The sequence below is a fragment of the Vigna unguiculata genome, chromosome 3, assembly GCF_004118075.2.
Source record: "Vigna unguiculata cultivar IT97K-499-35 chromosome 3, ASM411807v1, whole genome shotgun sequence".
Taxonomy (NCBI): Eukaryota; Viridiplantae; Streptophyta; class Magnoliopsida; order Fabales; family Fabaceae; genus Vigna; species Vigna unguiculata.
Window position 1 is genome coordinate 41,713,420 of NC_040281.1, and position 22,659 is coordinate 41,736,078.

The 22,659-nt window shown below is 33.3% G+C and overlaps 2 protein-coding genes across 6 annotated transcripts; one reads left to right on the plus strand and one right to left on the minus strand.

Annotated features, from left to right (window-relative positions):
• Nucleotides 1–1,479: 1,479 nt before the first annotated feature.
• LOC114177832 (ubiquitin domain-containing protein DSK2a-like) lies at nucleotides 1,480–9,342 on the minus strand. 5 transcript variants are annotated; one of them, XM_028063401.1, is made up of 8 exons: nucleotides 8,951–9,342; nucleotides 5,408–6,154; nucleotides 4,552–4,772; nucleotides 4,362–4,472; nucleotides 3,940–3,998; nucleotides 2,970–3,001; nucleotides 2,314–2,403; nucleotides 1,480–2,124 (listed from the first exon to the last, which is right to left on the minus strand). In XM_028063401.1, the coding sequence occupies exons 1-8, from the start codon at nucleotides 9,168–9,170 to the stop codon at nucleotides 1,976–1,978; spliced, it is 1,629 nt and encodes a 542-aa protein (XP_027919202.1). In that variant the 5' UTR covers nucleotides 9,171–9,342; the 3' UTR covers nucleotides 1,480–1,975. The 5 variants fall into 5 exon arrangements, with proteins under 5 accessions (XP_027919202.1, XP_027919203.1, XP_027919205.1 ...); XM_028063402.1 differs by having other exon boundaries at nucleotides 1,654–2,124; nucleotides 2,970–2,998; XM_028063404.1 differs by having other exon boundaries at nucleotides 1,835–2,124; nucleotides 5,411–6,154.
• Nucleotides 9,343–15,171: 5,829 nt separating this feature from the next.
• LOC114177217 (TMV resistance protein N-like) lies at nucleotides 15,172–18,142 on the plus strand. Its single transcript, XM_028062484.1, has 3 exons — nucleotides 15,172–15,783; nucleotides 15,967–17,068; nucleotides 17,180–18,142. The coding sequence occupies exons 1-3, from the start codon at nucleotides 15,299–15,301 to the stop codon at nucleotides 18,038–18,040; spliced, it is 2,448 nt and encodes an 815-aa protein (XP_027918285.1). The 5' UTR covers nucleotides 15,172–15,298; the 3' UTR covers nucleotides 18,041–18,142.
• The last annotated feature ends 4,517 nt before the right edge of the window (nucleotides 18,143–22,659 follow it).

The following is a 22,659-nucleotide window of genomic DNA, read 5'->3' on the forward strand; positions in this document are numbered from 1 at the left end:
TCCAATCAACAACATTATCATCACCATTAGAGATGGCAATGTCTTCTTCGTGGAAACACTGCGTAAACCAATCTTATACAAAAGAATGTCCTTCCTTGGTCAACCACCCAACCAAAGACACTCAAAACTAGAAGTTGAAAACGTCACTAACATGATACTAAGATACTAACAACTGTACACCATGTCACCTCTCCAAATCTTAGATGGAGAAGTGATCACTGTGAAAAAAGAAAAGCTTGAGCAACCTAACCATGAGCAATTATCTTTTGTTATATCTTGATAATATAACCATAACAATTGTTAGTCGCTCCCAGTTCTTCATGTACATCATGTACAAATGCCATAAAGTTGAACTTAATCTTTTCATTTTTCTTGGACTCCTCTTCGTCAGAGATTCCTTAAGCACAAGGGATAATCTATAGGCAATGTTAAGATGATCAACATTTTCTTTTATCTCTCATACTCTCAGTTCTAATAAAGCTGAGTCTAGGGGATAATCTATTGTTCTATTCCCAAAATAATGTCAATCATTGATGACAACCTTATTTTGATAATGTTAACTTATATATACTCCACATTGTACACATTTATCCTAAAGCCAACTTCCAATACTAAAATTTAATGAATTATTAATTATATATACTTGTATTTATCCAAGTAGGTCCAGATAATTTATTTCTAAACAAAAATAAAAATAAATATTTTAAATCTATTTATTTGGAGAAAAATGACTAGTAGAACAAAAATTGAAAAAGAAAAAAACATTTTCCTCATTTAAGGAAAGATATCATTTTCTAATTGGCTTTCACGTATTTTGTTTTCAACGCAAATACGAAAAGAAATCAAATGAAAAATGTAAAGAAATTAACATTTTATTTTCTACAATTATTCTTGTCTCATTTCTAATTAAGAATAACAAATATAACGAAAACCAACATTTACTAAAGTTAACCCTCCCTTGTGTCACTGAGATTGAGATAAAGTTTCAAAGTATATTATCTTAATAATTCCAATAATTTTTTAAAAATTATAATAAGATATTTTGCAAATTGTTATATCAAATATCGGACAAAAATTCCTAACTCGAAAACTATTTCATTCATAAAACATAATGTGTATAACTTTCTAAGTTTACAATTAATTAATTAATTTATTATTCTTAGAAATTTCAATTTTCATTTATATTCAGAGTACTTTATTATTAAACCAGTAAATACATTTTCCCCTTTATTTCATCTTTCCTTTTATCATTTTCTTTTATTTTCCTTCTCACAACCGAGCATATCCCTAATTTCTTATGGTTATCAACTTATCAGTGAAACTCGAGTACAGTGAATTAGATCTCTCAATACCAGTACCTCTCGTTTTCTTTGATTTGTTACAGGTCAAGGTTAGACTAACCCTGAGTATATACGCACTGACAGAAAATTTCAAAAAAGTCATAATCTCAGAAGCCCAATCTCTGCACAAGGTAATTAATATGAATAACCCAGGCCTTCTTTGGAACAAAAAGGTCTGTTCCCTCATTCTCAGAAGCTTGCCTCGAATGATCATGAAACATTTGCATTAAAGGCCGTAGCTTTTTTGTTGAGTGAATGGAGAATAAAGTTATAAATATAACATTAAGCTAACCTAGACAACAGCCTCTAGACAGATATTTTCAACTGCTTGGTTCAAACTAACATGACCAAATCAGTAGTTATGGAGTTATTAAGCATTAACAAGCAAGTATAAATATCAATTCATTTGAAATCTTTAAGATCTCCAGCTGCGTCTAAAACTAGTTTCAATATAAGTATGTACATGAAGGGAATTGGACCATTAAAAGGAACAATGGCAGTCCAATGTATAAACCTACACCGTTTCAGCTCTGACCCTATAATTTGGACAGACTTCTGATTTTATTTGAATACCCAACAAGGCGCTTGAAAACTTATCTCGGAAAAAGACAGAAGAAAACTTGCAAACAATATTGTTACTGACCAGAGTTCCCCAATAGTCGTTCAACTGCTGCATGAACATTACCCGAAGTAGCTACAAGAGCTCTTATGTTCTCTTGTGTGTCAAAGAATCCCATCTCTTGAAGCTGTGAAAGTTGGGAGGCATATAATTGCTCTGGTGGCTCTGACAAGACAACAAAGTTAAAGGCTGAGTAGTATATAGGACAAGAAAGTTAAAGTTAATTTCTAGGGATTTTTTTTTTTCGGATGCTCTAGGATGCTGAACAAAAAATAGAAAGAAAAAAAAGAGAATTCTCCAAAATATGTTAACCAAAACAGTTATTTAGAGAAAATATAGGACAAGAATGCTTACCATTCGATCTATTTGGAACAGCTAGGCTACCAGTTCCAAGTCCACCAAACATACTCGACAACATCTCCAATCCCAAGTTGTTCACTGGTCCTACAAATAAAATCATTCCATAGAAATTTCAATTAAATAGTAGAATGTATGTTTGTAATGAAATGGCAGTTGCATAATCCAAAACAGCCACCACCTAATTTGACTGCCCCCTTTTTTCTTACTGGAAATACAATCAGGCCAAAAGATTTTTAATGCATCTGGTCCTTCGAATGGTCGCTCGTTAACTAAAGGGTCATAGGACTTTAACAGAAAGGTAATCTTGTTATCAAAGGACTTTAAGCAGTAACCTCTGCCACCCAAACCTAATTTTGTGATTTATGAACCACCTAAAAAACTTAGCAGAGGTGGTCATTATTAAACTGCAACCGAAGACCAAATTCACATTCTTATTTTAAGAACAGAAAAAAAAAAAGACCCAGCTAACCTACTTACCACCTCAATTACCTTGTTGGATGTTTAACCACTTCACTATATTATAATTCATACCAAAGCATGATGGGTCATCTTCAGAGATGATTCAGCAATTTTAATAGACAATGAAATACCATAGAAGTAAATAGTTTATATCAACAAAAACCAATAGAATAGAGGGAGGTCTTGCATACCAGTGCCTCCGCCGGTTTCACCAGATTCCCTGCTGAAGCTTAGCGGGTTAGTAGAAAATCAAACAAGAAAAAAATGATGGTAAAATAAACACAACAAGGACATACATGGATGTTGTATTTTAACAAATTATGCCAGACCAATCACAAGCGATCACCCAACCAGTCTAATTGATGACACCCAAACATTAACCATGTCATCCTCCACACCAAATCAGGTTATTAAGTCAAAGGGAAAAGTGACATTCAAGTGGCAGTGTTGAATGAAGATTTTGTTAGATTCTAGTAGTGCAACAACCATATGGTCAAATAAGAAGGTTTTCCAATTTCCAAGCTCACAAAGCAACATCACTTTTAGTAATTTATTAGAAATATAAACCTTCAAATATTTTACTTTCAAAAACCTATGATGGACATACAGATTTCATATTATAAATGACATTCGACAAATTAATCAGCTAACTCTATTTCTGGACTTCCTTAAAAATATAAAGGGAAGTTGCACACGTAGGCACAATGGAAAAGTTGCACCTTGGTGAGTTGTTCTTGGATTTGAATATGGAAACAAACTCTTTGAATATGCAATGGTGAAGTTGTGTAAAATGTTAGATATTTATATCTCTCCTTCAATTATTTTTATATTATGTTACGAAATCTTGGTTTTCAAGCATAGTATTACATAAGCATGACCAGAAAAAAGAAGTCAGATGAATAGTTTTTAGAAAAGTAATCATAAAGACAATGGCAAAATGCTCATGCAACCACTTGTTTATGGGATGTTAAATGACATAACTTAGCCAAAACGATCAGCAGCAACGGTTGTGCTAGTTACTAGGAATTTTATCACTCAGGCTGAGCAAACAATTAAATTGGTAAGCTAAAGGATAGACTTCAACACATTCAAAGTTTATTTCTTTTCATTTCATTAAAATGAAAAGAAACATGGAAAGGTCAGTATAGCAACAGTACTTACCGTGTTGGTTGCTGCTGACCAAGCTGAGACAAAAGAGCTTGCTGGAATGACAAGAGTTGCTGTCATTGTGTAAGGCAAAACTATTAGAATATCATCTGAAGCAAGGAAATATAGAAAATAGCTGGCAATATAACCTCTATATATTAGATTACAATTTAAAGAATAAATTATTCTACTGGCAGCCTGCAAATAAATAATTAAAAAAAAAAAAAAAAAACAATTTCCAAATGCTTAGGTCCTAAAGGTTTTCATTCACAACCATTTTGACCTATGCTGCCCTTGGACCAATTATGCATTGATTCTTATGATTTCTTTCATACTAAGATTCACTAGAATTCATCAAAGAGGGACTGTAACCAACATCTGTGGCAAAAGATATTCTTGAAACCCACTAACAGACAAAGAACTTTAAATATGTCTACCTGCAATGTCTCAGGTGAGGAAAACAAGCGAAGGAATTCCGGATTTTGCATTACGTCTCTGAGAGAATTTAAATCAGGCATGCCACGCTGCTCAGTATTAGCACCCAGAATCTAAAATGTAAATTAAATATCAGAAGGATAAATTCAACATATGTACATAGCATTTGTACTAGGTATGGTTTGTAAATACCTGATTCAAAGTTTGTGGGTTGGAAAGCATACTTTGCATCATTTGTGAGATAGCTGGATTTTGCATTAACTGGGTCAGTAAAGAAGCATCTGGCATGGCATTGCCACCCAGCATGTTTTCAAGGTCTGGCAGGCTAAGCCCTCCTAAGCCAGTAGGTCCTTGCTGCCTGGCATCCACACCAGTGGTCGACGACCTTCTGGTGTTATTTTGAGCACCTCCAGCTACATATACAATGGTTGCCGTCAATAATGACAATGATTCATATTAGTCAAAAGCTGAGGCACAAATATGATGCATGTATCATACACAATACATATACAATACATATCCAATACATATCCAATATGACAATACATTTTTTTCAAATTTATGTAGGATATGATACGTCTAACATATTTAGATATGTAACAAAAATAGTAAGCATAATAAATATATATTTGCAATTCCGTAAATCCAAATTTAGAACATACTTCTTAGACATTACTAGACCAGAAAATAGAAAACTACTTACTACTTTTTATAAATAAGGACAGTACTTACATCACCCTTATACCTCTCTTTGAAACCATCCATAAAAAAGATAATTTTCCTCTTTGGTTCACGAGCAAATAATTATATAGTCCTACATATTCATGACTGTATGTCTCGTGTGTTGTATTGGATTTTGGTAAAAAGATTTTGAAGGTTTCTATGCTTCAATATGTATTAATGAAGTGACTAAGAGAACCAGTATTCATTATAGATATATGAAAATAAAAGGTGTCTGATAGGTCACAAGCAACAAAACATTGTAGTTAGTATCCTTAACACAGACAAAATATATCAGCAAAAGGAATAATTTAGTATCCAAACATACTACCAGTAGAGGACCAAGGATTTGGAAGCGGGTTAGTATTAGGTAAGGCAGAACCAGCGGTTGCTTCAGAACTAGTAGTTGAGGGATTAGTTGATTGGTCCCTTGCATGGTCACCATGAGTCCCTGAAATTGCTGCATTACTATTTGCTGTATTACCAGCCATTGTAGTGGCATTCAAAAATGGTTCTTGAATATTTTCATACATGCGCCTCAGCATGTTGAATCCCTCAGGAGAAGATTCAATGTTGCTCATTGCTCTGTCTGTATTTCTCATCATTTCACGCATGATCTCAGGGTTCCTTGTAGCTTCAAGGGTCTGACGAAGAGTACTAGGATCATTAAGTATGTGTGCTAACTCAGGGTTTCGATCCATGAGCTCTTGCATCTGTGGATTATTCATTATAAGATTCCGCACTATCTCAGGATTATTCATTAGATTCTGCATGGCAGGCGAATTCATTAATTCTCTCACTAAATTGGGATTTGAAAGAAATGGTTGCTGCATCTGCTCTAGATCAGGAAATCCGTCACCAAATAAACCATTTCCCCCAGTCCCATTGATACCTAGTCCAGGGAACAGTGAAGCTCCAAAGCCAAGCCCTCCTAAACTCCCACCTTCATTCGCACCAGCACCTGTGGCATTATTTGTTGCAGTATTGGTATCGGTGCTGGTAGTACTGGTTCCACCAGTTGGATTAGTACGTACAAAACCACGAACCAAATGGACAGTGTGATCTGCCTCCAATCCTATAAGGACAAATAGAAATCAGAGTTATGTTCATTCATTTGAGAATGCATTCTTAAGAACCTTAATTCAGTGTGTGAACAGATGTGGGCTGTTTTTTAAGAGCACAACATAAAACTATCTTTCTGCCCAATACAAGCCATGCCAGCCAAATATTCTGTCAACTGTCAACAAATTAATCCTACATCTACACCACACATATGCAAAGAAGAGATATGATTAAAAAATATTAGCAGTTTTCAACAAAATTATGTTTGATAGTATTATTTAAGGATGCTTTCATGTGTAACCTTAAAGAACTGGTTAAATAAACAACAAAAATTGAAATGTTTTTATCAAAATTCAGAGTGACACTTTTCATAAAGGCATCCCACTTTGATTCCATAGCCAATGTCCAAAGGGACCTCATTAGCATTCTCCTTGATGATATGCATGTATCATTATCCTACTTCCATTTTACCTATATCTCCCTTATAAATAAACATTAAAATACTCCATCAAACACAAATTTAAACATTCAAATCCCAAGCCTTCAAAGAAAAAACATTTAAAAAAATAACGTCAGAGTTATAAATGGTGGATAGTGGAATATACAGGAAAGCCAAAATCCCAACATATAAACACCTGCCCACAAATGCCTATGGCAGTTGGCAAACATCCATCACATAATAGCAGCCATGGCAACACCACTGACCAACACTGAATAACATGCATAATTATAATTTATAAGTGATAACAATAAGTATTATGATGTGCAGATACAATGTGTATCACATATGATGTGTATCCTATACGGAATTATGTTTTTCTTTTGAAAATAACGTGATATGGTACAAGATAAATATGCATTTAAAAATGTATACAAATTCTCAAAACAAAATAAACATATAATTGCAATTGTGCAAATCCAAATTACAAAATCGCATTTCTTAGACATTGTAAAAATAAAAAATTATAAATTATTGCCAATGTAAAAGTATTAGTGCTTCATAAATTGGATACTTCAGCAATAAGTATCGGTAAAGTATCCTACAATACCGCATATGGATATACAAGATGCAAATATGGATATGGATCAGAGACAAATATGGATATGGATGTGACACAAATATGGATATGGATGTGACACAAATTGAAGTATCAGTGCATTATCATATGACAGGACACGAAGTCCTGCTAGCTTAACCTAGATAAATAATCAAACATTTGGACATGTCAATTTCACTAAACAAGTAAGGATACTTCATAGCCCACTGATTTTCTTACACAATTGTTTTGTTTAAGCCTTAAACAGACCTAACTAAATTACAAAATCCACCCCCTGCATTCTTCATTAACAATGAGATCATGAGAAAATGCACAATGTGAGAAAAGTAATATAATACTGAGATGCAGAACAAAACAACTCAACACCAGACTATAGAATGGAAGAAGAATAAAACAAATCAAAGGCTAGGTTGTTTATCCAGAAGTATCACTTGATATTACCTTTAACACATTTCTTTATAACTGTCAAAAAAGAAATCAATCTCCTATATTTTGGTAAGGCATAAAATACAAAAGATATTTCATTTATTCAAATATGTAATCCCAACATAGGCAATTATTGGTCCAAGACTATTTTGGCTTCATATCTACTTTATCATTTAAATGAAATCTTTAAAAGTAAAGTAAGGTTGTTTAACAATTTTCATTTGATTTAATTTAGAAGATAGGACTTGAGGATGAGCAGCAAGAAAAAAGAAAGAGCAGGAAGAGAGAAAGGAGAGAATGAGAAAACAGAGAGATAGAGCCAGCTGCTTTTTAAATGTTAGTTATTTCTCTTTTATTTAAAAAAAAAAATTAAGTTGCATATGTGCCTCTCAAACAATGTCTTTGACTAAACTATTTTAAGGAAGAAAAAGAACAACACCAACAACAAAGCTTTGTCCCAATACGTGACTCACCACACAGATCACGTGACATTATTTAGCCTAGTTAAAGACCATCTTCAGGAGATGTTATTACTATGAGTCCTTCCTATCAACTTCCTCCAGTCTCTTTCAAGGTCTCCATCTCCCCCTTGGTTTATCTCGCCCCTTTTTCATGAAACTTAAAATCATGCATCAACTCTCCTCATTGATACCTCTTAGAAATATCCAAACCACCTTAAACTATCTTATCAGTGCCACACCCATAGCTTGTTAGGAGCCAATTCCAAGGAATTTGACCTGAGTCCACTTCGTTGGTAATGGAATTCTAGTGAGCACTTAAAGGGATTTGATTTGAGCTCTCACAACTGCCTATGCTTTCATTTTCATAGCTAATCTCAAGCCCAGGAAAAGGTAGAGAATTGTATTAGGTCCCTCACGCCGAACATGGATCACTCACGACAACCTTTTCAAGGAAAAAGCAAATAAAAAAGAGCTGGACAAAACACCACGATAATTGAACCTGCGACTAACTGAACCCGTTTTCCTTTTATGCTTTCCATCGAACCTCCATTCTATATAGTAAAAAAGGACAAAAAAATAGACCCTCAATCTCTCTCACGCCGAGAAAATAACACCCTTCACTTCCATCTCAAACACCCCCATATCATATTCCCTTTGAAATCCTATCCATCATAACGTAACACATATCCACTTCGACTTTGGGCACTATATTTGACTAATCAGCCACGTAAATACAATCAGAATCGCATAAACACCTTCGTAAACCAAATAGAATCTATAATACCGACTCAAACACATCAATTCATAAAAAAAGAAAAACATATGCATACAGAAAAAACACCGGCGTATGGATTATGGAAATACCGTAGCTTCGGAGGGTTTGATCATCCTTCAAAATGCGACCCTTGTAAATGAGGCGTTGTTGTTCGACGGGTACATCGCAATTGCGAGCAACGAGATCCTTGAAGGAACTAACGATGGAATCAACGGAAGTCTGAACGGAAAACTTCGAGCCGTTAGAGCAGCGAACATTGATGTTGACGCTGACCCCTTCGGATTCCTCAACGGCACTGTCACCTCCCATGACGCCTTTCGGGGAGGCGCGTCACTCGGACAATCTCGCAGTGATTGAATTGAAGCGAAGGGAAAAACGAGCCCTAACCCTAGAACATGGAAGACTGGTGCGTAAGCCAGAACAGAGAAGAAACTCCGCCCGCTACCAACAAGAGACAAAGTTCAACGTAAGGGAAGAAATAATAGTTAATGAAGAAAAGTAGAATAACCAATAGAATATACTATAAACCATATAACATTTAATTAATTCATTTAAAATTAATATTTAAATTGATAAAATTTTATGAGAAATTTATTTACATGGAACTATTAACTCTTGTATGCATAGTTTTTTTTTTCTTAAAAGATATATGTTTTTAGACTTTTAAATTAGAAGCATTATTTATTTCTAGTATTTTCATTATGAGATTTTACTTTTAGTTTTTTATTTTAATTATTAAAAACTTAAATTTAGTTACTAAATTGAAATACTTTCTTTATCTCATTTAATTACAAATTTTCATTCTTATTTTTTTATTTATTTTTGTAAAATGTTATTTTTAGTTCATAAGGTTAAAAAGCGTGGAACACAAGTTTTGTTCGCTTACTAACATGTTTCAAAATGTTAGTAAAAGGCATAATAATTGATATAGCCAAAATCTCTTTGACGATAAAATTCTATTGTGTCATCACGTCACAACAGTCCTCCAAGTTTGTTACCTCCAAGATGTTAACGAAAAATGAAGTGGTATTTAAGGTGACAATAATTGTCGTTTAAGTATGTATATTGATATGGAGAGTTGGATGCGGGTATAATTGGGATGTGGACTTACATAGATTTAAGAATTATATAAGGTGTAGCGTTCCATTTAATCGATAACCCTAATTAAAAGAAACGTTACACAGCGCGGTCTTGGAAATATAAGTATAACTTCTTACAATACAAGGCACACCACGATGGCAAAAGCCAAATAAGATACAAAGTTCAACAATACTCCAATTTAAAATTAAAGGCCAAGCAAATACATGGGTCATAGCCCTATAACTAAGCGCAAAGCAATAGAATCCAGTCCAGGCGAACTACGCAGTGGAATCATCGCTTCCTTGTTGACTTCGAGTGCCTCTCGCATATGATCACATCAATAAATTGATGATCATCGCAAAAGGAGAAGAACCACATACAAGACAACCAAACAAACAATAGGGTAAGCTAGAGTAGAAACAGTTTATCATGCAGTCACATGTTATCACACAATCCAAACAATAGACTCAGACTCGACTAATCCGGATTACATATAATCTAGTCGGATTCAACGGATGCTTGCACTTGTGGTGGATATCTCTGCTCACCCCGAGCTAAGTGTTACAAGTGGTACAATGTCTCAATCCCCCACACAAGATTAAGCCCTTAATGAGTCAGGATGCAACCACAAGAGTCTCTAAGTGAGACTAACTAACTCCTTAGAGTGTCAGGATGCAACCTTACCTTGAATCCTTACCAAATTATATAGATGGAGCACCACCATGAACTTCCACTAACAGGGATCATGGAATTACGTCCCGACCATTGAAGCACCACCATGAGGTCTCACCTAGAGGCTCATGGAATTACGCACTGACACAGACCAATCATACTCAATCAATCAAGTATTATTTATCATGCACATAACTCTCATGCCAACCTTTATAACCAAATCCACATTCATTTTCCATGTTGAATCCATTCCAACTCATCCTTCCCAATCCATGAATATAGAATTGTACTTCATACCAATATCATGCCATTTTGATACCAACCATTTCATTGAAATCGCATGCCAAGATTTATCCAAATTCATCATTCACAATCCATAAATCACATCACTCATACAAATTCATTCATCTCATACTTTATAAATGCATACCAAGACATACATATATCACAAAATAGTATTCATCCCAAATAAATGAGTGCCAACATTTAAATACCTGCAATTCCATACAATCAAGCACAACCCACAACCATAATTCTTACACCAAAATTCCTAAGAAAATTTATTATCACCAAACCAAAAATCATTACAGTAATGTGTGACACATTTCTCAAGCTACAGATATCTAATCGGCGATCCAACCGGTCAAACCATAAAATAGCATGTTATGAACCAAATGTCAAAATTTGAGCTCAATCCAACGGTTAATGAGTCGAAAAAGTCAATTTTACTAAAATTGCGCATATCAGAAAAAATACACAGTCGCCCAGCGACCAATTCAACTCGCCCAGCGACTGCGCGACGCATCAGAATACGAGAAATAACGTCAAATATCACAGTTTCATGAATATTTGAACCTTAACTTATAAATATACCAAAAACTAACGTTTTCCCCAAACTTTTCTCATATTTCACAAAACATTAATCGCATAAAATAAAAATAACGTGAAACCCTAGCTTCACTTACCTGGAAAGGGGTTAGCAGAGGACTTCGACACCCGAAGCGTGACTAACAGTAGCTCAAGCAATAGCTTCGAGGGCTGAAAAACAGTGGAACGAGCTTAAAACGAGTTCACTAAGACAACTCTAGTTGGAACTACGAAGAATGAACAGAATGGAGCAAGAACATGAGTTGGAAGCTGACCTACTAAGAGTAGAGAACTGGTGTGAGTTCACTTGATAAGAAACAGTGGCTGAACCCTAGCAGAGCTTCACAGCTGCTCAAAGAGGAAGTAAGGGAGAACTATTTTTCTAAAATGATACGAATGAGTGGGTTAGGGCAAATCTTGGGTCATTTAGCTCCCTGTGGACCAACCCTTAGGCCCATTAGACCTTGGGGCATCCCTTAAAGATTGAGGCTGAAATAAGAAGGCTTTACATAAGGTATAATTGGGATGTGGACTTACATAGATTTAAGAATCATATAATTACAATATAAAATATCATATAATTGCACTATGAAATATTATAGATGTTGTTGGAAACTTTAGGGATTATAAAGATATAAAACAAAAAAAAACGATAAAGAAGATTAGTTTTTTTTTTTTTTTTATATATATTACTTAGTAGACGAAGAGTTACACTATTAACACTTGGAATTACAAGTTTAAATATTCTCATGTGAGACCTAAAAATCATTTGATTTATGAAAATTGATAATACACCATTTTAACATAATTGCACAAAGGAAAGAAAGTGTACAATCAAGGTTGTGATAGGATGTGAAGATGTAAGTGAATTTTGTGGATTCAGAACAAGCCAAACAATTAGAAGAAAATGATACAAATGTGTAGCAAAAACGAAAAGAAGATTAGTTAATGTGAGAATTCTCATGAAAACATAGGATTTAAACATTACCCATAAAAACATGTTTATTTTTTATTCCTATTTTAAACGATAAATATTATATTACATGGGTTTTAATAGGAAACACTCACATAATACTAAAAAAAAGATATTTACCGGGGTTATTTTATAGAGGTTATAAAAAACCTCCATAGATATCATATGGGTTGATCTTGATGGATTCTCTAAAAGTTGATAATAAAGCGAGTTTTATTTTATTTATTTTTTCCAGGAGGTTTATGACATCTGCAGGTTGCAATACATTTTGCAATACATTTTTCCCTTGGTGAATTCACGCGTTCCCTCCCAAATCAGAAAAGCTAGGTGAGTTATCCTCCTTAGTCGCGACATACATGAAAAAACCTAAGTTTTTCTTTAAATCAGTTCCTTTCCGCGATTAAGCTTTGTTGTAGTCTCCGTCGTAGCCCTTTTTGTCGCACCCTCTCTATCCTGCTGTCTTTGTCGTAGCCTGAGTAGCAAATCAGTGACTCTACAATTCAGCTTTGTCACGCCCTCTCCAGCACTCTGACACTCCATCATATGTGGTTGTGAACCAGTGACATTTGTCTGCGTAGCTTTAACCTCTAAACTCAGGCTTTTTATATTTAGAACATTATGTATTTTCTTTTTTCAACATTATATTTTTTTTATATTTACATTGTAATTGCTAATACTTTATCAAATCATTAATAAAATCAATTTTGGTTAATTTTTGTGTACTTTACGAATTTAGATATTTTGTTTATTTTTTATTATGAAAATAATTTCATTAAATTAATAAATTATAAATGCAGACAGATAATTACAAATAAAGGACATTTCAAATCTCCACAAAATAATAGTCACCAATAGAAAAGGTTAAAACCCTCCATAAAACAACCTCTGCAATATAATTTCAATACTAAGGGTCACTCAAAACCTCCACAAATAGTTTGTGACGATTCTAATTGTGGAGGTTTAGAAAACCCTCGCAAATTGATTTACGGAGGGTGAATGCCCCGCAGATTGAAAAGAAAAACATCCACTAAATAGTAATTTTTTTGCAGTGTAACAACACATTAAAAAATATACTTTATGCTTTCATTTATCCTGTTTAGAATATATATTTGTAGAGATGTCAAAATGAGTTTCAACTCGTGAGCCAACCTGGCTCACCACGGGTTCGAGCTAGGTTGGGTTGAGAAAAATTCAATTTTTTCAAAAGTGGGTTGAACTCAACCCGATCAACTTAATCCAGGGGTTAAATGGGTTCGAGTTGGGTTGAGGGTAGGTTGACCCACTTAACCCACCAACATTTTTTACAATTTTTTAATAATTATTTACTACCCCAATTATATAGGGTCACAATTTCATATTTTTAAATACTAAAATGTTGTTCAATAATATTTGAAAAGTTTGAATGTTTAATTAATTTGATTGTCAAGTTATATATGTTGATACTTTAATTTTTAACTATAATGTTTATATAAATTACTCAAGCAACTATCTTATAAACATTTTTTTTTCTAAATTAACATGATAAAAATGTGTAGTTTTTTTTATTTATATTTTGTTGAATAGCATGACAAAAAATGTGTAATATTAGCCATATTTTTTTGGACTATGTTGACACTTTTTTGGAAAGAATTCATCATATATTGGTGGTGAGCATGATGAAAACATTGGTTCTAGATTTTACTTTGATTGTCATGTCATGGGTTGCTTAAAAAATTATTTAAATATTTGAATACTTAAAAATAAATACATAAATAATTTTTTTATGTGAGTTGGTGAGCCAACTCACTTAACCTACCAACCCGTGGTGGGTTGAGCCAAGTTGTAAAATGTTTGGCTCATCATAAAGTGAGCCAAATTCAATTTACTCATTTCCAACCCGACTCGTGATGCGTGTGAACCAGATTGGCTCATTTTATTGATCGAGTAATTCAAATATAAAATTTATCAATTGTATTTTTTTATTGACAAATTTTAATTATTACTTTTATTAGTAAGGAAGTTGAATCACAATTTCTCTCAACCTTCTTTCCCATTTCTTTTATTAGGTCAATCTTGTAACTCAAAGTGTGAGTGTTATTAATAATTCAACATCAGTTTTGTCCTTGAATATAGAATGTGCAGGTATTCAATATCAAATGTAATCTAAGTTATGTCGAATGTAGAAAGTACATTAGTTCATAATTAAAATTAAAATAATTTATTTCAATGACGACTCTTTCTATTTCGATTTTAGAATCAATTATAGAAGCTAATATAAAATAGTTTTATCGTAGTAATGTTTATTTTATTTATTTATTATTAACTAATTCATTTTCCTTGTCAAGAATAAAAGAATATATTATATCTCATTCTATTTTTCACACATAGTATATAATTATTAGTCTTTAACAAATTACTGTTAAAAATAAATAAAAAATATATATAATTCATTTTCATTTTACAAAAGTATTTAATAAATTTTATATCAAACTATAAGTTACTGTAAAATCTAAATTTTTTTTGCAATTCTTATATTATGAATTTTAAGATTTTTCCTTATAAATGTATTTGGTACAATTTATTTGAACTGAGTGGATAAAACTTGGAACATATTCACATAACAGGAAATGCCGAATAACTTTGTCGCGTAAAAATCTTAAGCGAATCCAATTCTGATGTACGCATTACTTTACATTTCCTCAGATCAGTTCATAATGAAATAACATAAATTACCACAAACAAACCAACATGCCTCATTGAAGCATATATAGGAAAGTAAAGCTTTCAATATTTTCAATATATATATGATGGGCGTGTTGTTTTGTCCTTAGTTTATTAAGAAAATTTTTGCTCTTGATTATACAAAATGGCATCGTCAACTTCTTGTGGTGTTAGTGAAATAAAACATGATGTGTTCATCAGCTTTAGAGGCACAGATGTCCGCAGTGGTCTTCTTAGCCATTTGAAAAGAGAATTACATCGCAAGCATATTGATGCCTATGTGGATGAGAGACTTGATAAAGGAGGTGAAATATTACCCTTGCTTCTCAGAGCAATTGAAGGGTCAAAAATATTTTTGGTCGTATTCTCCAAACACTATGCTTCATCACAGTCGTGCCTAGAAGAGCTTGCCAAAATGGTTGAATGCATGGAAACAAATAACCAGATTCTTCTACCTGTTTTCTTCCATGTAGATCCATCACACGTGCGACACCAACATGGAGATTATGGAGATGATTTAGCTCAACATGAAGAAAAGTTCAAGGAAAACATGCTCAAGGTACAAAGTTGGAGATCAGCTTTGAAAAAAGCTGGTCGTTCATCCGGATTTCATTATCCAACAAATTATAAGTAAGTTCATTTTCTTTTTTCTTTTATCTTTTAGATACATATACTGCTGTATATCTTTTTCACCATTTACTTGTATACAAAAATTTGTGTGCAATAACAATTTAGTTGATTCTAGATGCAAGGTGTTAACATAATATCATTGTTGTTTCTTTATATAATTTCTTACTTTCTTCTATATGCTAGGAATGAATCTGATCTTGTGGATGAAATTGTGAAAGACATTTCAGTAAAATTGAGCGAGTTTTACCCAAGTGAATCAAATGGTCTTGTTGGAATTGATCAAAACATTACACAGATTCAGTCCTTGCTGCGAGTAGAATCAAATGAAGTTGTTTTTGTTGGAATTTGGGGCATGGGTGGAATAGGTAAGACAACCATTGCCCGTGCCATATTTGATAAATGTTCTCTTCGGTATGATGGTTGTTGTTTCTTCAATGTAAGAGAAGAATCGGAACGGCATGGATTCAGCAATTTACGAGAGAGGCTCATTTATGAACTACTTGAAGGAGAAGATCTCCATAGAAGCGGCACAAGCAAAGCAAGAATCTTCAGTTCTGCTCTAAGAATGCTGGGTCGGAGAAAAGTTATGGTGGTGATTGATGATGTAAATACTTCTGAAGAATTACAGTATCTGGTCACAAAACCTGTTTGCTTTGGTGCGGGGAGTAGAGTGATAGTAACAAGTAGAGATCAGAACGTGCTTACAAGTGGAGAACTTCATCAAATTCATGAGGTCAAGGAAATGGGCCCTCTTGATTCTCTCAAGCTCTTCTGTTTGAATGCCTTCAATGAAAGCCAACCCAAAACGGGATATGAAAAACTAACTGAAGAGGTGCTTAAAATCGCCCAGGGCAATCCCTTAGCCTTAAAAGTTTTAGGTGCAGATTTCCATTCCAGAAGTGGTAAAAACACATGGAAGTGTGCATTAAGCAAATTCAAGAAGTATCCCAATGAGAAAATTCAAAGTGTGTTGAAATTCAGTTATGATGGACTGCATGAAGTAGAGAAAAAGGCCTTCCTAGATATTGCATTCTTTTTCCAAGAAGACACCGAAGAGTATGTTATAAAACAACTAGATGCATGGGGACTTCATGGAGCTAGTGGAGTGGAGGTTCTCCAACGAAAAGCTCTCATAACAGTTTCAAATGACAACATAATACAAATGCATGACCTGATACGACAAATGGGTTGGGAAATAGTTCGTCAAGAATGTATTATACATCCAGGGAGACGCACCCGATTGAGGGATAAAGAGGAAGTATACAATGTATTGAGGTATAAGCTGGTAAGAGACATATATAAACTATATTAATACTTCACAAGTGTTTGTGTTTGTGTTTCAAATTTCAACCAGTGTCAAATTATGGCTTAGTGTTATATGCTGAGTTTTTTTCAGGGAAGCGATAAGGTGGAGGCCATGCAAGTAGATGTGTTTCGAATTAAAGATTTGCCTCTGAAACTGGGAACTTTTAAGAAGATGCCTCGTCTGAGATTTCTGAAATTTTATCTCCCATTGCATGATAATCTTTTCATGCCGCCAAACCAGGATGGAAATTTATGGTATGGAGAACATCACTTTCCGTTGCTTTTATCTGCATGGTGCAAAGAACTAATGAAAGTTGCATGTGAGATTCAGATAAAGTGTATTGAGTACCTTTATATTGATGGTTGTTCACATCCTTCTCAACTGAACAAATCTTCAGTAACACCGACGCTAGGAAACCATGCAATGGAAACACTGTCGTTGGCATTGATGTCATTGAACGAACCAATTGGTTCTCTCAGGGATCTTGAATGCTCAGATATGCTTGATCAACAATTTAAGACTCTGCCTGATGGGTTACTTTGCCTGAGATCTACTTATTATCTTAAGCTTTCTAAAAAGAGCACGGGGCAAGACAGTGGAAAACCTAAGTTGCACGTTCTGTTTGACAGCTTAAGGTTTTATGAACGAATATCTGTGAGCCAGTTGGATAACTCAGATGTTGGGGGTCATCGGGTGCCATTCTTTTATGTTGCTGCTTTTATCTTTCTATTGCATCTCCTTCTTAAGAGACCCTGGTTTCAGTTCCTCTTTTCTTTTCCTTTCCAATTCTCTTGCATTTTCTTTTTGTATCTTTTTTCTCATCTTACTTCCCTGTTCTATCCACCCCTTGCATTTTCCCTGTCATGGGTAGAGGCTTTCTTTCTACTCCTGTTCTTTAACATTTTGGGTAAAATATGTTATTGGTTTCTCAGGGTTTTTAAGAAATATTAGTGTTGTGTTGATTTATCTACTAAGATATGACAGTTAGAAACTGCTGTAATAGTTTCCGACAAGTAGGGGAAAATTGTAATGTGAAGTCACAACTAACATTAATACACATTTTCTTACCTTTTAAGTACTTGTTCAAATGTGTTACTCTCTTTACTAGGATTATTTACGAGTAAGTCTTTCACATTTACACTTCGATTGGATCATATACGTATTGTGGATCAAGAATTGTGTGTGAGAGAAGAATCAATAGTATTCATGAATTGATGTAAGGATTTGAGTTGAGGAGCTTGAAAACAGAGAAGGGAACGAGTGTTTCCTCCATTGTGTGAAGAAAGGATGAGAGAGAGGATAAAAACACCCATTTTACTCCTTATTTAGGACAAAAAGTCAATATCCATATAAAATCTATATGATAAATAGCAAAATCAATCCAAATCAAACTATATAAATTGATTTGGCTTCCAATCAATGACATAAAGTTTGGTTTAGATTTTTTTTTTTATCTTTAAATCAAACCTCATGATTTTTATAATTGATTTAAATGTATTTTTAACCAAAACTACATTGTAAACACCTTTCCAAGGATAACTTGTTGGGTGAAAGAAAGAGTTGTCATTCGAATGTCATGATATTTCAAAAGTTTTAAAACTCATCGTCGATGAATTTTAAAGGCACGTTCATCCAAATGATTATTCATAAATACAATATTAAAGGCATAACATCCAATTATTACATATAAATGCATAAATTCAGAACGACAAACATTGAAATGGCCATAAGAAGTTGAGCCTTTAAAGGTCAACCTTAACATACCACAAGAGATTTGATAATTATATGCGTATTATTATCCATATATCTGGATCCATGGATAAATTAAGATTTACATGTAGATATTAAGATGGTAAAAATTAATTCTTGATAAAATATCATCGTGGCATCCCATTTAATAGAAAAACTTTAATAAACAAAACATAATATAATAGAGCACGCGACATAAAATATATAACAATCAACCATTATAGTTATCCAAAATATACTGAGATCAATGACACATAACAATGTCATAAACATATTTCATAATGTAAAACAGTTTAGCCAATGATTGCTCACAGAGCAAGAAAATTACAAAGAAAATAGTTTCCAAAAGGTGCTACTAAAGAGCGATAACAATTAAGCCTAGTCTAAACAGCTGTATCTCTACCATCCGCACGATCACCGGGAGTCTCCACATCTGCTCAGACCAATATTGGTGATCATTGCAAAAAGGAAAACACCACAAGAAACATAACACAAACAGGAAAAGGATAAGCTAGTGAAAATAATTTTAACATACAAATAAGCAAGCAAATTATTAAACACAAGCAACATGTGATGACAAACAATTCAAAAACCCTCTAACTCAATTATCCAGATACATGTAATAAGATCGAATTCACTAGTTGCTTCCACTTGTGGTGGCCTCTATTACTCAATAGAGCCATTGTCAATGGATTTCGCCCTACCACACACAAGGTTAATTAGTCCATTATCATCTAAGGTCATTATCCTGCAAAAGACTAGGACTTCTTATTATTCTCACCACATGAACCGGTCTACTCTATGTGAGTCTGACTAATTCATTAGAGTATCAGGATGTAGCCTTACTTGAATTCTTAAATCATCACACAAATTACTTTATCATCAAAAGGGATTTCTCCATGAAATTCCCACACATAATCCACATATTATTTCAAAACCTCATCATCTCATGCCAAACATGAAATACAATCTCAAATACCACCTCATACATGCACAACATCATACATCATACCCTTAAGGAGTAAAACAACCAATCGTAGAAAAGAGTAAGTAATGAAACACGTCCGTGCACCAGTCTCGCTTAAGTGACAAAAGTCCTCTTGCTTGAGTGAGACCATCTTACTTGAGTGAGATTGCTCTTTGCTCAAAACTGGAGCTTCTCGCCTGAGTGACAACTTAAGCATAAACTGGGTGGGTTTTCTGTTATTCTCGCTTAGGTGAGGGTTGCTCGCTTGGAAGAAAACAACAAATTTCCGCTCATGCATGCAAACAAGAAATCCATATCAAGCCATAGATAATTCATTATCATACAAACACAAGAATCATCCAAGCATTTTAAACATGAAACTGAACCAAAAATAGGCATGACACTTCAAAAAGTGAAAAACCCTAGCTTCCCTTGCCTTGACTGATGCTAAATTTGAGGAGGAGAAAGCCCTTAGTGGAAAAGCATCAAGACCTGGAGCCAAAAACAGAAACACAGGTTGACGAAATGAGGCTCTAAGGAAGATCTTAAAACTGAACCAACACAATAGAGTTAGAAAAAGGAGAAAAACAAAAGTTTAGAGTTCAATTTACGTAGAGGAAGAGTGTTTGGATATCTCAGAGGAAGGTTTCACAAGTGTCCTAACTCAGCTTCTGCTTTAGAAAGAGAAAAAAGAAAGTGAACCATTTGAGTTGAAGAGACAGAGTGGAAAGTAGGTGAGCCACTGGTCCTGAAAAAAATAAGTAGACTGACTTTGGATCAACTAAGGGCCAAAAAATTTTAAAAACAAAAGTGACCTTTACGGTCATAATGAATCAAAATCATAAAATTTGTTTATAACAAAGAAGTAATTGTTCACCTACTTATTCAAAATACAAGATAGTTAGAGTTACTCCTATTGTTTTTTTTTTCTATTATTATATAGTTTCTTACTGTTACAAATACTGAAACTAAATACATTTGTTCCTTACTTAATAGCTCAACTCTAGAGGTACTAGACCAAGAACTCAAAACCACTAGTCCATTATTATTGAATAAAGTGGATATATTTTCCACTATTTATCTTTATTATCAAGGCATAAAAATCTATAGATACATTTAAAAAGAATTATTCACTAAATTATTATTCATTTATTTACTATTATTAACTCTTGCTACCTTAAGCTTGAATAGTCTTTTGTAAATGTAGTTGCATTTCCCTTAACAAGTGAATCACACCAGAGTTTCTTGTAATATATCTATGATGCTTAGGTTTGGGATCATTTGCTTTTGTTGGTTTTTTGTCTTGTCAAGTTCAGATGCGAAACTTTTATATTTATAAGTAAATATTATATATCTTTATATAGAAGGATTAGAGTACCCCTAAATATTTTATTTAATTTTTATATATTCTTTGTTAATAAAAGAAATGTAGTTGCATATAGTTCTCGACAAATTCGTTCCAAGAAGTTCACAAGTTAAAAAGTATTCACATACCATAATACATTGATATTTTCACTTATTTTTCTAGTTTTTTTTTTTAACTTTTATAATAAATCTTATAAGAAAATGTTTTAGAAATTAAATTTTTTATAAACGTAGAGAAATTTTAGAAACACTAAGTATATAAAATATTATATATATATATATATATATATATATATATATATATATATTTTGTTCAAGTAGATCTGTATATAGACTTGGTAAGGAACACTCAATGTATCTCCCTCCCTCAATGATATCATAAAGGTTTATTTTATTTAGATAGAGATAGTTATATGTTCTCCACTCTAATGCTTAAGGATTCAGGGTCTTTTGTTCTAAATGGGTTTCAAACTCAATATATAAACCCAGATATTATCAAATTTATGTAAATCCTAGTGAGGAACTTGAACCCTAGGGTGAGATATTATCTAAAACCAGATATTGGAGTATATCCTCTTCAGGCCTCTCTAATGCTGAGGCAGGGGTTTGTTATGTTAGAGGTGGAGTTTTCTGCCTCTTTGTGGAAGGTGTGTTCTGTGAATGAGTTCAACTATCTCTTTGGTTGCATTCTACAACCACAAGAAAAATTTTATTCTTTAATAATCATCACAGATAAATAAATGCAACAGTGCCACATGATTCTCAATACATCCAAATATATATTTAAAACTATGGTTCACGCATCACAGTACATGCATACATAAAAATATAGAAAGATGAGCATGCATAACTGAAAAACTAAAATTTAAGCCTTCATCCTCATCCAAATCAGATTTTCAGGTAGAAATAAGTTAAAAACCTTAATTATCTTCACGTTTTATGTTATTTAATAAGAAAATGAACTTCTCAAAATGATGCCACGTGAACTTCTCAAGATAAGGTAGAAATAAAATAAAAAAATGGGTCAAAGTGTACTCCCAGTCCAACCTTAATTTTCTTTACTTTTTATGTTAATTAATAAGAAAATCAACGTCTCAAACAGATGCCATGTTGTTATTTATATTAATTTAGAACCCACACTAGACTAAGAGGTGTACTTGAATTATACATTCTTTCTTTAAATACAAAGTACTATATATGTATATTGAATTTGAACTGTAATTAATATGCATCAATCAATCAATAATCAAAGCAAAAAGTTTATGCGAAAAAGATTCATTATTAAGTGGTTATAGTTCTCAATTTGAACTTCTCTTCTTTCCACTGTTACTGATTCCTTTCTTACTTCTTTTCTTCATCTGTCTTTTGTTAACTTTTTTGAACCCTTTTCTTAGTGATATTTATGTAGAGCAAAAGAAGTTTGAAGATTGTTTTGCAATGTTAGAAATTTTTGTTTGACTTCAGAAGCAAATGTACACGTTTATAAAAA